The following is a 20425-nucleotide window of genomic DNA, read 5'->3' as shown; positions in this document are numbered from 1 at the left end:
GTGGACGTGTCTGTTTTTCTCCGATAAATCAGCAACTTACATTCCGATATCATCCGCAACTGCCACGTGTAATAACGTCACCTGACCATATACCAGTTTAAAAATCAGCCACTTCCTTCTTTGTCTGAACCCGACCATGGACCTCAAAGAAACCACTTCTTGCCCGTACATTTTAACTCTTTCCAGGAATTCTTACAAGCTCCAAAATCACAGGCTTTTAGACATGTCGTGGTCTCTTCCTCTCCTCTTCTTTAGCCCTTTACATACCCACAAGAAACTATAAGAGAGGGGAAGCAAAAAACAAAATCAAAAAAGAAAAAACCCAGAGTTCCTATCTCTTTTTCTTTTCAAGGTTCAAGAATCCTGAACTTAAAAATCTTGAGGGTTTATCAGAGAATCAGGAACATGCCTTTTAACTTGTCTGTTTCAGTTGGTTCTTGATTCTTGAGTATTTAAGCCCTTAAACACCATGTTGGAGTCAATATCTTGTTGCCATAGTCCCAAGGTATGCAATTTCTAAACGTTGACATTTTTTTTTTTGCTGTTTTTTGGACTGCAAAAGTGCAAAGAAATAGTTATTTTTTCTTTAAATTTTCTTTTCAAATTTTTGCATTCTTGAGTTTCTTTCTTTACCGACAAATGAAACAAGAATTTGAACTGTCTTCATGTTACACATGTATGTTATGCTCCTACTTTTGAACCTTTTGGTAAATCTTCCAAGACTGCAATTTGACATCTAACTGACTTTGTTAAATTTTGAGAGGCCATAAGAATGGAAAAGATAACCATAATATTTTAAGTAGTTGAAGTTCTGGATATTACGCAGATTATGATAGTTAAAGCTCTTTTTATTTGATTTGGCTTCCCTATACTATATTTGTATTTCAAGGAAACATCAAATTGGTTAAATTTCAAAATTGTTTTCCAAAGTTCGTATTAGTTTGGGACAATCACTTTCCACCACCCAAATTTGTTAAAACTTGATTCTAGGGAAACTCTAATTCAAAATATTCAAGTAATGGCTTCAATTAACGAGTCTTATGTCATGGATTAACATTTTTTTTCAAAAGATGTCTCATTTTTTTTAAGCGATTATTTATTAATGACTGAGAGGCTAAAATTCCTTAAACGTTTAATCCTATGAATTATGATCATCATTTGAATTGATCCAAGTTTTCTGCTCTTGAAGGGTTTAATTGCAATCTAGTTCTTTGTTTTTTTCATCTTGCAGGGTTATGACTTTGTTAAACGAAAGAGCCTGGGCGGTGCATACCGTCAAGCTGTATCATGGTTTTCCGGGCATTCTTCTAATATGCCATATATCAATAACATGCTCTTCCATTCTCGACCGATATTAGTAAAAGTTAGAACGAATAATTGCACTCTTGTTTTAAAGCACATATTTGGTGACACACCTTTACAATCTTCCTCACCATCTAATTGGAGAGGACTCAAGTTCTCTGATGATAGACTGATCCACCGAGGAAGGTCACGGATCTATGCTGCAGTTGATGTTGCCAGTGCTGTTGATGTTATCAATGATTTGGGATTGGATACTCTGACATTCTTGGCTGTGACTGTCATGGTTGTTCCTGCCTTCAAGATCATTAGAGCGAGCCCTGTAAGGATAAACAATTCTAGTAGCAGAATTCTCACAAGTTATTCTTTTTTCCTTCATTTCCATTAAATTTACTGGCACCACAGATAAATGAGAGGTTGTCATGTGTCTATAAATATGTATGTACATAGGCTTGTCCGTATTATTTATATAAACCAAGGTAAGCATACTTGTAAAACATGATGTTATAATAGTTGCTTGAGGAATCTTCAAATATATACCCAATATGGAAGAACTATGGATGTTATTCTTATTGATTGATAGTCTTCTATCCCTAATAATAACAGCCAAAAAATGTAATTGCCTTCAGATACTTGGCTTCTTCTTTGCGGGGGTTGTACTGAATCAATTTGCATTGATTAGAAATCTTACAGATGTCAAAGTTCTGTCTGAATGGGGAATACTTTTTCTGGTAAGTGCAATTGCTGTCAGATGCCATTTCTGTTTCTGTTAATTTCTGTTAGATCTGTGTCAGTGCTAAAAGAAGAAGGTAGCTATTGACACTGAAGACTAGTGAAGACAGCTATTCTTTTATTTGACTTGAATATATTGTTTGCAAATGATGCATCTATCATTTGACTGTTGCTTATTTTTTTTTGAAAAGATTTGACTGTTGCTTATAGTCTATCCTTGTAACTATCCTGCTCTTGTTACATGTACGCTTAAATAAATAGTACAGATATCTGGTGATATTTCTTGGATTGATAGCCAACTTCTTGACATCTTCTTTAAATGTTCATTATTTGTTAGTTATTTGAACTCTTTAAATAAAGAAGGATAGTTTGAAAAGCAACATGTGACTTTTTTTATGCTGCGAGTTTCATGTCGAATTCCTTGTAAAAATTATGGGCATTCATTTTCGGCTAACATCTGTTCCTTTGCAGCTGTTTGAAATGGGTTTAGAGCTTTCTCTTGCACGCCTAAAAGCTCTTGCAAAATTTGCCTTTGGCATGGGATTGACTCAGGTATGATGCTATTGAGATCTGTTATTTAATCCAGTTGTTTATTGGGGTTCAAACATTTGCATGTCTCATCACTCATATATTTGTAGAAGTACTGAGTAATATTATATTGAAAACCAGGCTGGAAATGAGTCAAGTTGTTGAAACAGCATGTTGTTGAATTGCTAGAAATTTTGCTCTGTGAAGTTTTTTATGAGTTTAATACCATATCTATGTATGACTAGATTTTACTATTGTCTCAAGTATTGTCTCAAGTTTGAATCATGAGTGGGAAATTCTACTGTCTATTTTTTATGTGAACATGGAAAAAGTGAAGTACATGTACATCACTGAACTAATTTGGACTGAGGTTTTATCTCTTAAGCAATAACACTTAAAGGACCCATCTACTTTATGTGGTAGAGTTTCTATCTCTATTTTCATTTTTTCATCATTTGAAGATACTTCTAACAAGTTTCCTAGAGTTACTGTTCCATCGCTACACATTCCAGAGTTATATATTTTAAGGTTTACTAGTAAGGTTTGCTCAGTTCTGGGCCCATTTTTACCAGCTTGTTGCATTAATAAAGCAGTTACTCTTGTTAGCTTCTAGCAAAGGATGTTGTTCTCTTTGCTATTCCACATTTGCCATGAAAAACATATTGTCAGGAAAGTCAAATGACCCTTGAATTGGGCTTCTTTAAAACTTGTTTTGTTGTTTTTTTTTCTCTGCACTTATAATTTCATTTTTATAGCTTGTATTTCTCTAGAAGTTGGCTAGCGAAGCATCTTTTTCCACTTTGAATTCTAGGCTATATAATTATTCTTATTGATATTGTCTTTTTTCCCCTGTTGTTAAGGTTGTTTTATCCACCCTTGCCTTCACAGCATTTGAACTTCCACCTAATGGGGCTATTGGAACCAGAATTCTTGAGTTCCTATTTCACTCTAGGCCTGACTTGGTGAGAACACATTATCAAGGCATCTTTAATCCTTCTTGTATCTGTTCACCCTGCATTTCTTTGTTTAATACTTTTAATCATTCTCTGCTAATTATTTGGGTTGGGGTTTCAATGAGTTTGTCGTGATGCAGAATTTTAGTGCTACTTATTGCATGGACATGTTTTGTTCCATTTATTTGTTTTCTATGAATTTGACTCAAATATGAGTAAATTTAGGAAAAATAATATATTTCAATTTTGGTAGATTGTTTAGAAAAAACATTTTGGAATTTAAACTGAATATTGGAGAGAGAAAGAGAAAGTAAATATGGTAGTACTATGTGGGTGACTTTTCAAAGAATAAAGCTCATGATTTCTCACCTTGAAATATAGAAGATTCAACATTATTATGAGTTAAGAATTGGTTACCTAAAGATGAAGGGGTAGGCTTGGATTCTGGTTTCAGTTTAAGTTGGTTTTAGAAGTTCAATAGCATCTTTTTTCTTTTTATAGAAATTGATATAATTCAGAATTAGTAATTGTCATTTGAATGTTCTAGCAGCAGTTTACCTATAGAAAGCTGTCTGACTGAATTATCATGCATTTTATCTGTAAACCTCTTAACATTCTTCTTTTTGGTACAATTGTAGGTTAATATCAGAAGTATTGATGAAGCTGTAGTAATTGGTGCTGCTCTCTCTCTATCTTCTTCAGCTTTTGTTCTACAGGTATTCTAATGGTAGATATCTAAAGATGGTTATACATGTCACTTTATAAGGCTGTTTCATTTTGCTGCCATTGTCACTTTTGGGTAGGTATGCATAAATCCTGGTGGACAGGCTCTAATAACTATGTGCTCATTACTTCTATATTTGGTAGTTTTGAGGCCCTGGGTCTTCAAGTGAAGACTTGTGTTCTAAAAGAGGACTGTCTTATTTGTATTCTTTTCTTCCTTTTCTTCTCTTGATAAATGTGAATCTGGAAGTGCTACTTGCTCTTTGGTAACAAGATTCCCTCATAACAAATTAGTACAGATTACAAATAAAAGAAGTAAAGTTCTTAGCCTTATGGTGCTTTTGATTTGCCAAGTGTTTCCTCTTCATTGAGATATGAGATATACCTGCCTTATATAGCAATGCAAAGCTGACAATTATAAGATATAGCTTCTTGCAGAGAAGGGTGAGCTGCCAACAAGATTTGGCTCAGCAACATTGGGGATACTTCTTTTACAGGTTCTTATTTCTCCTCAATATGCTTTGGCTTATGTATTATAGTTAATTTGACATACCAAAGGAGTTACTATACTTCCTATTACTTCCATTTGTGGATTTTTCTAGGTTCATTGCGAAGTATACAGCAAAATATGATGTCAATAACTTTTTTGGGCCCCACTGCTTGATATTTGCAGGACATAGCAGTTGTCCCTCTCTTAGTCATACTTCCAGTGCTCGAGAGCCAGGTATAGAAGAGTCTCTCTCTGGTCTCACTTTCTCTGTGATGAATCTTAGAATATGCATTTTAAAAACAAGAAATCCATTTTTGATTTTAATCTTCAATTAGTGAGATGAACTCTTCATTTGTCTCTCTGATGGAGAGTCATATGTGATACTCTCTGTATTCTTTAAACTGCCTCTATTCATTTTCCTAACTGCTGAGACAGATTGCTTGTGCACCCTGCTTTCCACACCACCCTCCTCACCACCCCCCCCCCCCCCCTTATTCAAGTATGTTAATGTGTTCTTGTGTTACTCTTTCTGAAGTCATATGTTCTGAGCAGAATGTTCAATTGCCATGTTGATCTTTTATCCTGTTGTTTGTAAGTGATATTTTGACATGTTACCAACTTCTATTTGTTTCTTTCATTGATATATGAATGGGCATCATGCTTAGATCTCAAGCTTTTAGTTGAGTTTCTACTTCCCATTTCCTGTTGCATACCTTGAGAAATTGATATTATGAACACCTTATATACAAGTTCTACGACATGCTTAGATGGGGCAGGTGTCCAGGCCTGAAGTTCTATCTCATTTTTATCATAAATGTTTCAATAGGAGAAACCTTGTCTGTTGTAATGATCAATCCTCACTTTTTTCTCATTTATTCCTTTCGGACTTGTCACTTGAAAGCTTTGTCTTATATGGACTGTGATAGATACTACTGTTCTTATCAGATACATCTGGGATGCACTGAATCATTCATTGACCATTTTTAATCTCTTTCTCAACTTCGCAGAATCTAGTAGAGGAAAGCATTTGGCCAATGCTAGCTCAAGAGAGTTTGAAGGCATTAGGTGGGCTTGGTCTGCTCTCTCTTGGAGGAAAGTACATTCTTAGGCGAGTTTTTGAGGTGAGTTGGATCTATTATTAAAGAGGAAAAGAAAAACACTTCAACACTTTTCATTTGCTGCATAACTAGCTTAGGTTTCTCAAATTTTCAGGTTGTTGCTGAAACAAGGAGCTCAGAGGCCTTTGTTGCTCTCTGCTTGCTAACAGTTGCTGGGACTTCGCTTCTCACCCAACAATTGGGCTTCAGTGACACGGTTTGATATTTATTCTCAATAGCAGATAATGGTTGAGACTGATGCATTTCAAGTCAAGTAATGATTAAGTTTAATTTCATTGTCCAGCTTGGAGCATTTCTCGCCGGAGCATTATTGGCGGAAACGAATTTCCGGACACAGATTGAAGCTGATATAAGGCCATTTAGAGGCTTGCTTCTCGGGTTATTTTTCATGACTACTGGAACTTCGATTGACATGCAGGTATGGTAGTTATTTGTGAGTAGTATATTCCTTGATTACCCTCTATTTGTTTATATACTTGGTTTTTAGTGTATTTGAATAATAGCAAGTGCATAGCTGCAGCTTAAAAGAACTGAATTTGTATCAATTTCATGACATTTCTGTACTTTAATCCTTCATCGTGTAGTTTTATTTACTTCTGTGTAATAAGCACTATTGAAATTTCTGTCCTGAATTGGCTGTCAAGGAAATTAAGGATACAGTGCCAGTTATCTTAACTTTCAGGCTGTGGTGACCTCAAGCTGCTATGTTCTCTAGAGAGGGTTGATTATATGAATTTATGTTGGTTATACCCCTGAATGTGCAAAGTGTAGCCCTTATCATCAAATGCAAGTTATATTGTTTTCTTTGCAGCTTCTTTACCGTGAGTGGCCAAATGTGCTTACACTCTTGGCTGGTTTGATTGTCATCAAGACGCTGATCATTACAGCTATAGGTCCTCGTGTTGGACTCACCTTGCAGGAAAGTGTAAGAGTAGGATTTCTTCTATCCCAAGGAGGCGAGTTTGCATTTGTAGTTTTTTCTCTAGCTAATAGGTTGGTCTCAACTTAAATCAATTATGTAACTAATCTCTAAGTCAGCATTCTTGTTTACTTTGTGCTCATAAAGTCTTCTGTTGTCCTCAAGCAGGCTGGGAGTGTTACCGCTTGAGCTTAATAAGCTGCTTATTATTGTTGTGGTACTGTCGATGGCTTTAACCCCATGGCTTAATGAAGTAGGAAGAAGGGCTGCCGATTTTATTGATGACAAGTTTGATGCAGATGTATGTTTATGCTAGTAATATCTTTTGGTCTCAAAATTTGTAATTGGAATTACTCTGGTTGGATTAAGTTTTCATGGCCCAATATTTTCTCTCTTTTCTGTAGTATTTTAGTTGATTATTTTTCAGTGACCAGCTAGTTCTGGTGGCTGGACTGTTTATGTCATCATCTTGCTTGAGTGATTTTATTTGTTTGAACTTAAAGAAATTTTTGCAGAAAGCTGCTGAGACGGTGAACTTTGATGCAAGTGAACCTATTGTTATCATTGGCTTTGGGCAAATGGGCCAGGTACATCAAATATGATGCACTAACAGCTACAATTATCACATGGCTGCAAATACATTTGAGTGTTCTAATGTTTTTACTTGCAGGTACTTGCTAATTTTTTGTCAACCCCTTTGGCTTCTGGAGTAGATGGCGACAGTATGGGATTGCATTATGTTGCTTTTGATCTCAATCCTTCTGTGGTGAAGGTATCCAAATTTCATATGATCCTATATTGCTACTTTGTTTAAGATATATGTATGTATATATATATTTTCGATGAATGAGTAACATCTTACTTTAATTCCAATTACAAATGTGCATGTCTTGGTGGGTAACTATCATCTCAATGGGCATTTATTGTTCAGAAGTTTGACTGTGGACTTCAGAGAGACTTAATTCAACAAAATTAAGTATAGGAAAAAGGACCTTAGAATAAGTCTGTTGCAGTAAAAATGTAAAATGGTTTTCTAGTGTTTTAAAATTGAAATATTTATATAAAATTTTGTAAACTGAGGATAACTATTTTGCTACTTTTTTCAGTATTTCTTTTAAATAAAAGATATATTCTATATCATTACAGGTGATGGTATTTAAAATAGTTGTTATTGCATTTGCAGGCATCTCGAAAACTTGGTTTCCCAATCCTCTATGGGGATGGGTCACGTCCAGCTGTTCTGCAGTCTGCCGGTATCTCTTCTCCAAAAGCTGTCATGATTATGTACAGAGGAAAGAAGAGGACAATTGAAGCTGTTCAAAGGCTTCGGCTTGCCTTCCCTGCAGTAATGCTCTTTCCTCTCTCTCTAGGACACACTGTAAAATTCTGATGATAAAATGGCAGAGATAGCATAAAAAAATTGCTATTAAGGGGACTTGATTAAAGTTATTCTTTTTATATATTTGAAGCAATTGGAGGCTCCAAAAATTCAGACTAACTTGTAAAGATTTGCACTTCTTTATCTAAATTAATTTTCCTATATCAACCTTATTGATCCCTTCACACTTTATTTCATCTGCACCTATGAAATTTGAACAGCTTGTTTGCTGATTAGATCACTACTAATTGCTATTAGGCTTTCTTTTTCTCTATTGTTAAACTTTCTTCGAAAAAGAAAAACTTTTTTCCCTGGGTGGACTGCTAATCTTCTGCTAAAACATGCTATTGAGCAGGTCCCAATCTATGCAAGGGCTCAAGACCTCAAACATCTCTTAGATTTAAAGAAAGCTGGTGCAACAGATGCCATCTTGGAGAATACAGAGGTATTGACAAATTTTTATATTACATTTTGTTATTACAAATGTTCAACCATCATGCTTCCGCACCCTGACATAGATGTCCTATTTATTCATGCAGACAAGTTTACAATTTGGATCAAAGCTTTTGAAAGGATTTGGTGCCATGTCTGATGACGTGACATTTCTGAGTGAGCTAGTCCGAGATTCCATGGAGTTGCAAGCTCAAGAAGAACTCAGCAAAACTGATGATCGCGAATTTGACATTATGAAGCCACTTCAGGTACACGGATGATTAATTATGGAAACTACCACTGTCATTCAAACTTTTGTTACATGGTATGACAAGTGAGCTTCTGCAAGTTAAACCTCTTAGAGTCCTTTCACTTATTTTGATTCTTTTGGGCCAGAATTTTTGGATAACCTGGTTGTTACATGACATTTCAAAGAGAATGTGGCAGGTCAAATAGTTTAGGGGTCTACTTGATTAGCACTTGGCAGCATAGTTTGCATTTGCTCTAAACTTTGGTTGATCATTTGTTTGAAATTTTCACTTCAAATGATGGATATATCCTATTATGCGCAAAATTTGCTACTCTTATGAATCAATAGTGTTTTTCTTCAAAAATTAACTCTTTTCCCCTTTTTTTTTGGATATGTTTCTTTTTGATATCCTATTTTTCTTTTACTTTAGGTGCCAATACTCATAAGTTCGTAAACCTACATTGTCTTCATGCTTTAGTGACTGTTCTATACTTGAAAACTCCATGAATTACCATGCTTTGATTTATCTCTATACACATTGAATACAGTTGTTTTTATCTCCATGTACTTCATTACTGTCATGCAATTGATGACTTTGCTGAATTAACTATTTGGTTTGTTTTATTAGGCAAGAGTGGCCCAGGTCCAGGCATCAATATCATCGACCTCATCTGAAGACAATTTATCAAGGGAAAGCCAGATAGATAGAGCTCAAGTCTCCAGGCTTCAAGGGGGTGTAGATCCGACAGACAAATTGTCAACCTCATCTGAAGATGAATTATCAAGAAAAAACCTGGCAGATAGAACTCAAGTCTTGCAGCTTCAAGATGAAGTAAATCAAGGAAAGCACGACAGTGTACTTCATCAGTCTGAAGATGAATTATCCAGAAAAAACCTGGCAGATAGAACTCAAGTCTCCCAGCTTCAAGAGGAAGTAGATCAAGGAAAGCACGACAGTGAACTTCATCAGTCTGAGAATCCAAAGTCCCAAGGTGTTTTATATTGTGAACTAGATACAGAGAATGGCTTTCCTATAAAAACAGCAGATAGTGAGGAAGAGAGAAATACATTAACCACTACTGAGGAATGTTAGAAGCATCAAAGCTCGAAGTATCTTTCTCATCTGCTGTTTTTACTCTATTGAGGCATTGCCAAGATTCTTCCGTTTTCGAAGGTGTCAGAAACTAATTAACGTTGTTGATGAGAAACAAGGTGCTTTTGGTGAAAGGGTTTGCTGTGCTTCATTCTTTATCAGCCAAAAATGATCAAAGCTTTGTTCGAGGCTACCTTCCTAATTTTTTTTGGTTGCTAAGTGTTTCATACTAGGTTTCAGATAACCACAGCTCAGGTATACTTACTGAATATAATGCAAAGTAGAAATGATTCTTTTTAATCATTTTTCATTCTTCATGCTGATCTCCATGTTGCAGTCTTTTGTTGCATTTGACAAAATGAACAGCAACAGAGTGTAGCAATGATATAGGAAAACTACTTTTCAATCCTTCTTGTAATTTCCCTGTTGTTTGATTGGGTGTTTTCACTTTGAGGGTGGGGAATACAAATGTGAATTTCTTAATGTCCATGAAGCTTCTGTCACTAAACTTTTCTGTGAATTCACTTTCCAAAAGCAGTGAAATGTAATTGTTTGCTTTTGCTAGAACTGTTGCAGCAGAATGAATAATTCTGCAACTCTTAATTACAATGATAACAATGGCATCCCCATTGCAGTGATGTTGGAACATATAATAAACCGGTAAAAGCATCTGTGAAGTGCTAGGTTGTCTGGCTTAAATTCTCTATCATGTGGTAAGGCTTCCTCTTTCCTTGCGAGAGTTCTTAACCTTTGGAAGAGAACAAGATTACTCGAGTTGGGAGGGACCGGAAAAACAACTCCAAAGCTCAGTTAGCATGCAATGCTGAGAGGGTAAGAAAGTTTGAGTTAATGTTTCAGAACTTATAAATGTCACGTCAAGTATTTCAAAAGAAACAAGAAAAGTGTTATAGTCATATAGAATAAATAAGAGATCTTAGAGATTATAAATGTGAATGTAGTATCTTTCATCAGTTAAAGCTTTTGGAGATAGGGACATGACCCGCGACATAAATAGAAACTATGGATGCACTTCATTGCTTTGTGTGATTGCTTGTAGGACAAAAAGAGCTACTAGATTGGAAATGATATAGCATCTTTGATTCTTCCAGAGATATCTGCCATTTCGGCATCTGCACTGCACATAACAATATAGTCCTAAACTAGAGAAAAAGTGCAGACAGACAGACAGACAGACACAGGTGATTGGCAGGGAAGGATTGGCCCCATCCCGCATAAATATTTAGGTACAAGGCAGGCAGTCAAATGCATCTGGCAGCTCTTCAGCTTAATGTACCCCTGCTCTCATATTCAGTTGCAGTCCTTTTATCTCCAGGGTACTATGTATGTAATCGCATTGACTATAATTAGTGATGATTGTTGTGAATAATAATAATTTAAAATAAAAAAAAAATGGTCTTGACGAGTTCGAGATTAATAATGATTGTTGTGAATAATAATTATTTAAAATAAAAAAAAATATTTTTGATAATTTTGAGATTAGCAATAATTGTTGTGAATAATAATCACTCAAAACAAAAAAAGAAATGTTTCCAGACAAGTTGGAGATTAACAATGATGTTGTGAATAATAATCAAAATAAAAATAAAAATAGTCAATAATAAAATTGGTCCCGGCGAGGCTCGAACTCGCGACCTTCGGCTCATAAGACCAACGCTCTAACCGACTGAGCTACGGGACCTATACCTTTAATGCATTCTATACTCATAAACCACATAACTGAAACAAAATAGAGTTCCAAGTTTTATAGAGTAAAACACCTTATTTTTAAATTTTATTCAAAATTTCAAGTAGGTATATTAATTTTTAAAATGAATATTTCATCTTAAGATCACTATTAACAGAGATTATGAAAAAATTAAAATATTTTTTTGTTAACTTAAAAAATGATTATTATATTTTTTTTAAAAAAATAAAAACTCTTAAAGAGAGGGGAACACCGACCGTGCTCTCAGGGACCCCAAAGGAGGGGAGCCTCGATCGGGTTCCCTAGGGATCTCCAATCGGGCTCCCAAGGAGCTTAGTTCCGGTACTCCTCATATGAGAATTTTTATTTAATTAATAAAAAAGTTAATAAAATTATTTAATAATAATTTGAAAATTTAATCAAAGTTAAAATTGTTTTTTACTTTTATCATGTTATCAAATTGACGAAAATATTAATTTGATTAAAGATCGAATCTATATGTCTAATAAAAATATTTTTTGAGATAAAATATTTATTTTAAAAATTAATAAATTTTTGTATAATTTTAATCAAAATTTTTAAGCAGGATATTTTACCAAATTAAAGGTACACCAAACTGTTTTTTTTTAAGAAGTACAGCACGTTTCAGTTTTTACCAAACCGAAGTGACCAATAGCATTTCAAGATTCTTTCTTTTCTTATAAACTTAACTACCAACTTAACTACCATTCAAAAGCCAACGTCAGAAAACAAAAATCAAGAAATATCGACAGTGGAGTACGGGTGTGACAAGGAGAAGCAAAAGCTTCTTCTGCAGAGACAGACATGGCGAGGAATTCAGTCTCATTATCAGTTCCAGAGCCTTCCTGGTTCACACCCAAAAGGTATCTTTCTTTAGTTTGTCCTTATTTTGATAAGCTTTTGAATGTCGAACGTTAGTTTGCTGGCTGAGAAAATGAAGGAAAAAGAAAGCAAAAATGAAGATTATAGTTGTTAGAAGCTTCACCTAGTTGTTTTGCCTTTTAAAGTTAGTTGCTTTGCTGGCTTTTTGGTCATTTGGGATATTTGGGATTTGTTTGGAAGTCCAGATTTTGGCTCGAATTCTTTACCCGAGTACCCATATTCTGCATTTTATGCGTGCTTTTTTTTTTTTTTTTAAGAATTAAGGTTAGTGGTTCCTGACTGTTCGCTCATGCAGCAAAGTTCAACGCTTTCAGATGTTTAGGAGATCACTTTATGCAATATACAGTTTATGTTATGAGCAGGAAAGGAAAGAGTGCTCCGTTTTGCTTGTCCAAGACTAGATAGAAACTGTAATAATTCCATGTTAGTAAGAGTGAGCACACAATTTGAGGAGACATTGAGCTTCTTTCGAAAGCCAGTAGTTATGTGTCATGGCCGTGAGTTGTAGATTAAATTTGTTTATTTAAAGCTAGGGTCGATTGGCAGTGACACCTAAATTTTTTTTCAGATTTTGCAAGTGATGCTTTAAAATTTTAGTAGTGCTTTAGACATTATGGTTTGTTTTTGCAGGTTGCTGGTTATCTTCTGTGTTATTAACTTGTTAAATTATGTGGATCGAGGAGCAATAGCAAGCAATGGTGTGAATGGGAGTCAGGGGACTTGCACATCTAGTGGTACATGCACTTCTGGTAGTGGAATACAGTAAGACTTGGAGTCCCTCACTTTTCTTTTCTTTATGCTGAGGCATTCGATGGTGGATATTCTTATTAGGTTCTGTGGGTGGGTGGGGACAACAGTTGTAAATACCTGTTGATATCTCATTAATTTGTTTCATTTTCTACCAAAACTGGGAGACATGGGAGTCTTGGGAGAGATTAGTTTGTGACGAAGAAAAATTAAGGAATTTATAATATGTGGTTTTGTTTCTTTTCTTTTTTGGAGCATTAGAGTGCAAGACTGAAGCTGTGTTGGCTCAATGTAGATATTTATTGATGGAAAAGACTTACAATACCAACTCATGTATGTTTGCAAGCTTATTATTCATTGTCTGATGCACCACCTTTGACATAATAGCCATTGTTTTATTTGAGAACTTAAACCTCCTTGAACTTCTAACTGCTCAATTGATCTGTAAATAAATTTGCAGTTACTTTTTGGGACCTTTTAAACTCTTTCGTTTATTTTGAGTTCATTGTTCTGTGTAGGGGTGAATTTAACTTGAACAACTTTGAAGATGGAATTCTGTCATCTGCATTTATGGTTGGACTTCTTGTGGCTTCTCCGATATTTGCATCATTAGCAAAGAGGTAAGGAAATTCAATTGTCTGGAAAATTCATTTAATAAAAAAAAATGTAAACTGCAGAAATATGGGCCAAGCATATGCTTATAAGTATCATAAATATTTAACTTTCATCCACTTGGTTTGGCTATACTTTTCATGTATAGCTTTAATGTTGAATAGAAGCCTCATTCTTGATGTAATGTTCATTATATATGTATATGTGCTTGTGCCTTATGATAATTACTTAAATCTTTCTGTGTAAAGGCCGGAATTTAGTCACTTTGTTTCCAAATTACTGAACACAAATTAATCATGCATGCATGTGTCAGATAAATCTCGCTTCTGGGGTATGTTTAATTGTTTTGTGCTCTTATATCTTGTAGTCTGATTGGATGTGATCAAGATGAATATTGTGTTTGGGGCGCCACAGTTAGCCATATAAGTTACTTAAGATTATCCTATAAAAAGTTTAAGGTTATATGACTCAGTTTAAGTTGATTTGTATGTGAGTCCTTATGTATTTATAAAATGTTTGCAGTGTTAATCCATTTAGACTTATTGGAGTTGGATTGTCAGTATGGACTTTGGCTACAACTGGTTGTGGTTTTTCATTTAATTTCTGGTCCATAACAATCTGCCGCATGTAAGTGGGTTAATTGTTTCTTTCCTTTCTTCATTTTTTAAATATATGATTATTTTAGCACTAAGATAATAAGTAATAAGATCACTGTGCTAATCTTATTCTTTCTAGGCTAGTTGGTGTTGGTGAGGCTTCATTTATCAGTCTTGCAGCTCCTTTCATTGATGACAATGCCCCTGTCGCACAGGTATTTTATTTCTTTTCTCTCTGATAACAGTAGGGATATTAAGCTTGTCTGAACTTTGGTGCCTGATGTACTAATACAAAAGGCATCAGGTTTCTCGTATGAACTATATAGACAAGTGGGGGATACACCAGCCCTGCATACTGGTTTTGAGATGTGTTCCATTTCAGTTATATGTGTGTGTGTGTGTGTGTGTGTGCAGTTTTTGTTTGATTTTCATCAAGATGTCACAAAATTCCCAATACTTTCGGCTGATACTTATGTATTAAAGTTCTTAGAATTTTCATATTAAAGTAAGTTCATTACCTCGTGGGTTTGTTCATATTTTATTTTTGATTTTTTTTTCCCTTTTGAACCTATTTCTTTAAATTTTGGGGTACTGCACTTGCAATGTTGATCTCTGATCTATGGCACAATTTCCTTTATTTAGTGAATCTTAAAGTTGATGCATGTTAAGGTTTTTAACTTATTGATTTGAATGAAGATCTAATGTGGCCAAATGGGATAGTCACTTTATCTTAAAAATTAAGGAATTTGGGCCCTTTTCCACAAATTGGTATGATTGAAAAAGGTGAAAGAACGATGTTGAGGCTTCAAACTTTTAATGTTGAAAGCTGAAATTAAGTTAATTGTTTTGGGATGGCCCTTTATATAAATTTAGTAGCCTCTCAGGGTTCAATCTAATTATTTTGTTATGTCTATTGATCACAGTCATCTAGCTATTGCATATTTTGAGTTTGGGGGTTATATGCAGCATGCTCTTTGTGTGTATTTTCCTCCTTTTACCAGAAACCTGTTGTTGATGTCATCCCCCTGCATCTTATTCTTCTCCTGCCCCTGTATCAGAAAACAGCATGGTTGGCAATATTTTACATGTGTATACCAACTGGATATGCACTCGGCTATGTTTATGGTGGATTAGTAAGTTTTCTTTTCTTGCTCTTTTATACATATTAAATTTTTTTCTCTTTGTAAATTGATCTCGTAAGTTCCTTCCTAGTTTAGAAGTAGAAGAACCATCCTTATTTCAGATCTGCCAAGTTTTGGTATAGTCCATATTTCATGATACTCTATACTCTGCCCATAAGTTAATTTGAGATAACTAGCCAATAGCGATCTTCCTAACAGGTTGGAAGTTATCTTAATTGGCGTTTTGCATTCTGGGTGGAAGCCATTATGATGCTTCCATTTGCTATTCTGGGTTTTGTTATGAAGCCTTTGCAGTTGAAAGGTGCACATTGGATACCTAGCAACTTGGATTGGTCCTGTAGACCTTTTCCACTTACTTTCTAATGATTCAATGATACAGGTTTTGCTCCTGCTGAGTCTCGAAAAGCACTGATCTCCATGGAGACAGCTATACCAGAAGTTCAAGGTGCTGCTTAATTGACATATCTATTGCACTTCTCTCTTGAAAACTGTATTATGTTCTTGACCAGAAAAGAACATGTCATGATTTCTCGTATATAGATCACTTTAGAATATCTTTACTTCCATTTTATATTCCAAGCAGGTCTTGCAAGTTGCAATAACTAAAATCTAACATGAACTACCTACTGAGTAAAGTTTGATGCTTTGTCAAAGATGTGCTTGAGAAGTAATGTTTCCCTTTCTACCTGCCTTGCCCCCCTCAAAAAAAAAGAAAAAAAAATTATTGAAGTTTATAATTTGTTTGAACCATTGATGTTCGCTTAACCCTAACATGTGTGTGCTATAATAAATCTAACGGAATTAAGCTCAAGGTTCGATTATTGCTCGAGTAGTTTATCTTAGGTGCAATATGGTTGGATGAGTTACCCTCTGTTCTATTTTCAGCCATAATTTCTTGTTAAGAAATTAATCATTACATGAAACCTCATTTGGTGATTTGTCCTGTGACTTAGTTTCTTATGTGTAAGATCTCTTATTATTGGATGTACTTAACGGTTTTGATGCTTGATGAAGATACAGAGGCTTTAAATGTTAAAGGTAGTGCAGAATCCATGAAGGAAGAGTTCGGCCATACATTTTCCAAGTGAGGGCCATTATCTTGAAGCTCATAATATATGTTATATACAATTGCTTATTTGTAGGCCTTATGCTACTTGTAGTATTGCAGAAACTTCTTATTATGTACTAGAAACTGGAAAAACATAATTTTAAGCTGTGTCCCAAACTCTCTATAGCATAATACATATTCAATATAACGATCAGGATCCATAGCAAGAATAGAAGATGCACTAACTATAGATAGCTTGAGCTTCAGTGGGTTAATATCTCTGCTTTGTTATCTTGTTTTATGCATGCATAGCTTTTTTTCTGCTGTTATTTCCCCTACAACTACAACTATGATTATCAGCATATCTTATGCATATGGGAAGTCTTCCATTTGAAAATGTATCTGAATAATTTTCATATGTTGTTTGCATACTTTTGTCTGGCCAGGCTAAAATGTGCATTGTTTAATTTGAACCGGTTTTCAAGATTTACCAAAGACATGAAAGAACTTTTGGTTGATAAGGTTTATGTTGTCAATGTTCTAGGTATGTCCTTTTACCCTGCTTCACATATGAGTTGCTGTTGTGCTAATGTATCTCTGAAAAACAGTCATGGTGGACTTCTATGTTAAATTTGTTGTTCTTGTAATTCTTTATGCAATTGATGTTTTTTTCCAGTTCAATGAGTTGTCTTACTGGTTCAATTACTCACTCCTTGATGAACTTTCTTTCAGGACATGTACATAGTGGGTTGTAATAATTTTATTCATGTTCTGACAACTCATAAATAAGTTAACTCGAGAGTGGCCATTTTTCAGGTTATTGTGCATACAACTTTGTTTTAGGTGCTTACTCTTATTGGGGGCCTAAGGCTGGTTACAATATTTATAAAATGGTAAGCTTTTAAAGTATATGTGACTGTAATATCTTCTTATAAACTAATGTCTAATATTTCCTTTATTTTTTAAAATTTATGTCTTTTCGGAAGATAGAAACTGCTAATAAGACAAAGCGGCAATGCATAAAATAAATTGGTGATATTTTATCTCAAGTTAAGATCTTCTTGCAGAGTGATGCAGATCTTATATTTGGAGGAATAACCATTGTCTGTGGAATATTTGGCACACTAGCAGGAGGTTATGTTCTGGATCTCATGACTTCCACAATCTCCAATGCTTTCAAGGTAAGCTCTCTTGCATTTTAAAGGAAATGCTCTAAGATTAATTTTCTTGATACATTTACATATCAATTGCTTCATGCATATATAGTAGTACATTATATGCTTTTGCCCTGATGCCACTAACATGCTTGTTCTGCATCACCAAATTCCATGGACTCTTTCTGCAGCTTCTCTCAATGGCAACATTTGTTGGGGCAATCTTTTGTTTCACTGCCTTTTGTTTTAAGAGCATGTATGCTTTCCTAGCTCTTTTCTCAATTGGTGAATTACTGGTCTTTGCCACCCAGGTATCTCTTTTCTAAAGTAAAATAGAATCCTGTCTTACTAGTTATTAGCTATTGCAGTATTACATTCTTATTTGGATGAACTGAAATTTAATGCATCAGTAGATAGTTATTGGGCCTGTAGTTTAGTTTCTTCTAGCAGTAGATTCGATATCTGTCTACCAAGTCGAGGTCTTGATTTGGGAATTACAATCAGAGCAACCAAGGGTGTCAGAGGTTAGATCATATAGTTGACGGTGTTCTCTGTTTTCTTTTTTTTTTTTTTTTCCTTTTGTCTTCATTTTATCTTATTTAGTTTTGCTTTACTACTAGTTAACCAAGGATTTTACTCACATAAAGTTAACAATTATGGAAGATTTATCGAGTTACCTGGTGTATTCCACTTGTAAACTAAGACAAAATTCTTGTTAGCTCAGAAATTAAACAGCTTTGCTACTTACGTTATTACCATCAAAAGGCATGTTAGGAAGCCCAAACTGAAAACTATTTCCACAATATGAAGTGCTTTAGTTTTTCCTTTGCAGGGTCCTGTAAATTTCATATGTCTCCACTGTGTTAAGCCAAGTTTGAGACCATTATCTATGGCTCTCTCTACTGTTTCAATTCACATATTTGGTGATGTGCCTTCTTCACCACTTGTGGGAGTCCTCGAGGTTTGCCTTTTCAACAAATTCTGCATGTGCATTTATTTACAGCACTGACTATTGGCAGATAAGCATTTGGTGTTTCTTTCTGTAGAACTTTCTTGGTACTCAACAACTTTGTTTGGTCAGGGGCAGAGCTAGGAAGTAAGGGAGTAGGTCTAATGAACTACTAATTATGGAAAAAAATTAAACCCAACTTCCATAGTATTGAATGAGGTTAAATACTTCCAGAATTTAAAATATTTTTGTCAAATAACAAAGATAAGGTTTTAATTAAAGAATAAAATTTTACTTCCTTTTTGGACCAAATAGAACCTCCTTTCTACCATCCAAAGGTTACAAGAGAAGAATAACTGCAAAATGACTTCTATGAACTATAGCTACTTGACATTCATGATGTAGAAAAGAAACTAAAGGTTAATTTTTTAAATTGTTAATTTAATAGCTGAAAAAGTTAAGACAAGGATTTGAAAGGTCTTGCAATGCATGTTTAATCAGCTTTTCACCTAATCTAACAAAATTATTTGGTTTCTCTCTTTTCTACAAGGCATTGCAGATAACACATTACTTTCTAGTTGCTACTATCTTTTCCTTTTCTTTAAATTCAGACTTTTGTATCGACCACGCTTCTTTGTTGAATAGTTGGATCAGAAATCCCTGTCTATGGTTGGGGAAGACTAGTCCTTTAAGTAAAAAATTCCAAGTATCCTCTTGTATATATTGTATCCATAAATTACCATAACCTACATAACGGAAAGTTCAGATTGTTCAAGAAAAACTTGTAATGTTTATAACTTCAAATTCCACAATTCTCCAAGTTCCTGATATTTGTTTTACATACATATTTTAGCCTGTAAATATATTGAAAACTTACCTTTAAAGAGATTGTGCAGGACTCTGTCAACAACTGGAGAGAAACTGCTCTTATTCTAACATCAATTCTGTTTCCAGCAGCTGGGATATGGTTTATCGGTATCGTCACTTCTCTGTGTCTGTCTTTTTTCCCTTGTCTTCTTTCACAACCAAACAGAAAATGGGTCTTTTTTGGGGGGTTAGTTGAGGCAAATTATTAGCTTATACAATTGGAAAAGTCTTGGAAATTGGAGTGGCTGAATGAATTCCATGCATGGCAATGGCAGGAACATTTCTGCACAGTGTGGATAGATTTAATGAAGATAGTGAGGGACAAGTCACTGAAGTTGACAGATCAAACACGACACCCTTGCTTGGACCAAAAGTTGCAGAAGCAAGAGAGTCTTCTGGTGAACCCTGAATGCTCTCTCCTCACTGAAAACGAACTGCGATACCTATACTGATTCTTTACTTCCCTGTGTTGGCATTAACCTTATGTAGATGGAGTTCTCAGACTTGAATGTTCAGAAAGACTTCAGCATCTTGTACATGCAGATTGTTTATTGATAATTACACTTTTATTTAATGATTGCATTGTGCTTCATTAACAAGTTGGTTCATGGACAACCCTTTTGCTTTCCTTTTTTTGCCTTTTCTGGGCATGGCCGCAGGTTAGTGGATCCCACTACCATGTAGGTTGGCCATACCCTTTTGCCCTATGCGTTTGGTTCTACCATTAGGTTGAAGTCTAGGGGGGAACACGTACACAACGAGAGCTCAATTACTCAAACAATATTTT

The 20425-nt window shown here is 34.9% G+C and overlaps 2 protein-coding genes and 1 non-coding gene across 8 annotated transcripts; 2 read left to right on the top strand and 1 right to left on the bottom strand.

Annotated features, from left to right (window-relative positions):
* The first annotated feature begins 110 nt into the window (after positions 1 to 110).
* On the top strand, positions 111 to 11276 carry KEA3 (K+ efflux antiporter 3). Of its 4 annotated transcripts, XR_016024548.1 has the most exons (21): positions 111 to 505; positions 1232 to 1621; positions 1929 to 2030; positions 2503 to 2583; positions 3420 to 3521; positions 4151 to 4228; positions 4664 to 4732; positions 4909 to 4959; positions 5733 to 5846; positions 5938 to 6039; positions 6127 to 6261; positions 6655 to 6836; positions 6931 to 7063; positions 7266 to 7349; positions 7433 to 7534; positions 7946 to 8107; positions 8496 to 8585; positions 8680 to 8841; positions 9451 to 10170; positions 10551 to 10746; positions 10973 to 11276. XR_016024548.1 is itself a non-coding variant. In XM_018115884.2 (19 exons), the coding sequence occupies exons 1-19, from the start codon at positions 470 to 472 to the stop codon at positions 9913 to 9915; spliced, it is 2640 nt and encodes an 879-aa protein (XP_017971373.2). In that variant the 5' UTR covers positions 111 to 469; the 3' UTR covers positions 9916 to 10398. The 4 variants fall into 4 exon arrangements, 2 of the variants coding, with proteins under 2 accessions (XP_017971373.2, XP_017971374.2); XR_016024549.1 differs by lacking the exon at positions 10973 to 11276 and having other exon boundaries at positions 10551 to 10747; XM_018115884.2 differs by lacking the exons at positions 10551 to 10746; positions 10973 to 11276 and having other exon boundaries at positions 9451 to 10398.
* Positions 11277 to 11540: 264 nt separating this feature from the next.
* TRNAI-UAU (transfer RNA isoleucine (anticodon UAU)) lies at positions 11541 to 11614 on the bottom strand. The gene has a single exon. It is a non-coding gene; the product is annotated as a tRNA-Ile (tRNA).
* Positions 11615 to 12361: 747 nt separating this feature from the next.
* LOC18607322 (Major facilitator superfamily protein) lies at positions 12362 to 20212 on the top strand. Of its 3 annotated transcripts, none has more exons than XM_018116361.2 (16): positions 12362 to 12504; positions 13154 to 13285; positions 13789 to 13890; positions 14405 to 14509; positions 14618 to 14693; positions 15537 to 15611; positions 15819 to 15921; positions 16000 to 16065; positions 16641 to 16704; positions 17115 to 17212; positions 17485 to 17561; positions 17736 to 17849; positions 18014 to 18133; positions 18655 to 18783; positions 19668 to 19746; positions 19914 to 20212. In XM_018116361.2, exons 1-16 carry the CDS (start codon positions 12446 to 12448, stop codon positions 20045 to 20047), a joined length of 1533 nt encoding a protein of 510 aa, XP_017971850.2. In that variant the 5' UTR covers positions 12362 to 12445; the 3' UTR covers positions 20048 to 20212. The 3 variants fall into 3 exon arrangements, with proteins under 3 accessions (XP_017971850.2, XP_007041476.3, XP_017971851.2); XM_007041414.3 differs by having other exon boundaries at positions 16635 to 16704; XM_018116362.2 differs by lacking the exon at positions 12362 to 12504 and adding an exon at positions 13532 to 13603 and having other exon boundaries at positions 13152 to 13285; positions 16635 to 16704.
* Positions 20213 to 20425: the final 213 nt, after the last annotated feature.

This window comes from Theobroma cacao, chromosome 2, assembly GCF_053813885.1.
Source record: "Theobroma cacao isolate CCN51 chromosome 2, ASM5381388v1, whole genome shotgun sequence".
NCBI lineage: Eukaryota > Viridiplantae > Streptophyta > Magnoliopsida > Malvales > Malvaceae > Theobroma > Theobroma cacao.
This window is presented reverse-complemented; position numbering and strand designations above follow the sequence as displayed.

Coding starts and splice junctions, on each gene's coding strand:
- KEA3 (XM_018115884.2), top strand. CDS start 470: ATGTTGGAGTCAATATCTTGTTGCCATAGTCCCAAG. Junction 6,262..6,654: donor GAACTTCGATTGACATGCAG/GTATGGTAGTTA, acceptor TTTTCTTTGCAG/CTTCTTTACCGTGAGTGGCC. Junction 6,837..6,930: donor GTTTTTTCTCTAGCTAATAG/GTTGGTCTCAAC, acceptor GTCCTCAAGCAG/GCTGGGAGTGTTACCGCTTG.
- LOC18607322 (XM_007041414.3), top strand. CDS start 12,446: ATGGCGAGGAATTCAGTCTCATTATCAGTTCCAGAGCCTTCCTGGTTC. Junction 15,922..15,999: donor GAAGCCTTTGCAGTTGAAAG/GTGCACATTGGA, acceptor TCAATGATACAG/GTTTTGCTCCTGCTGAGTCT. Junction 19,747..19,913: donor AGCTGGGATATGGTTTATCG/GTATCGTCACTT, acceptor TGGCAATGGCAG/GAACATTTCTGCACAGTGTG.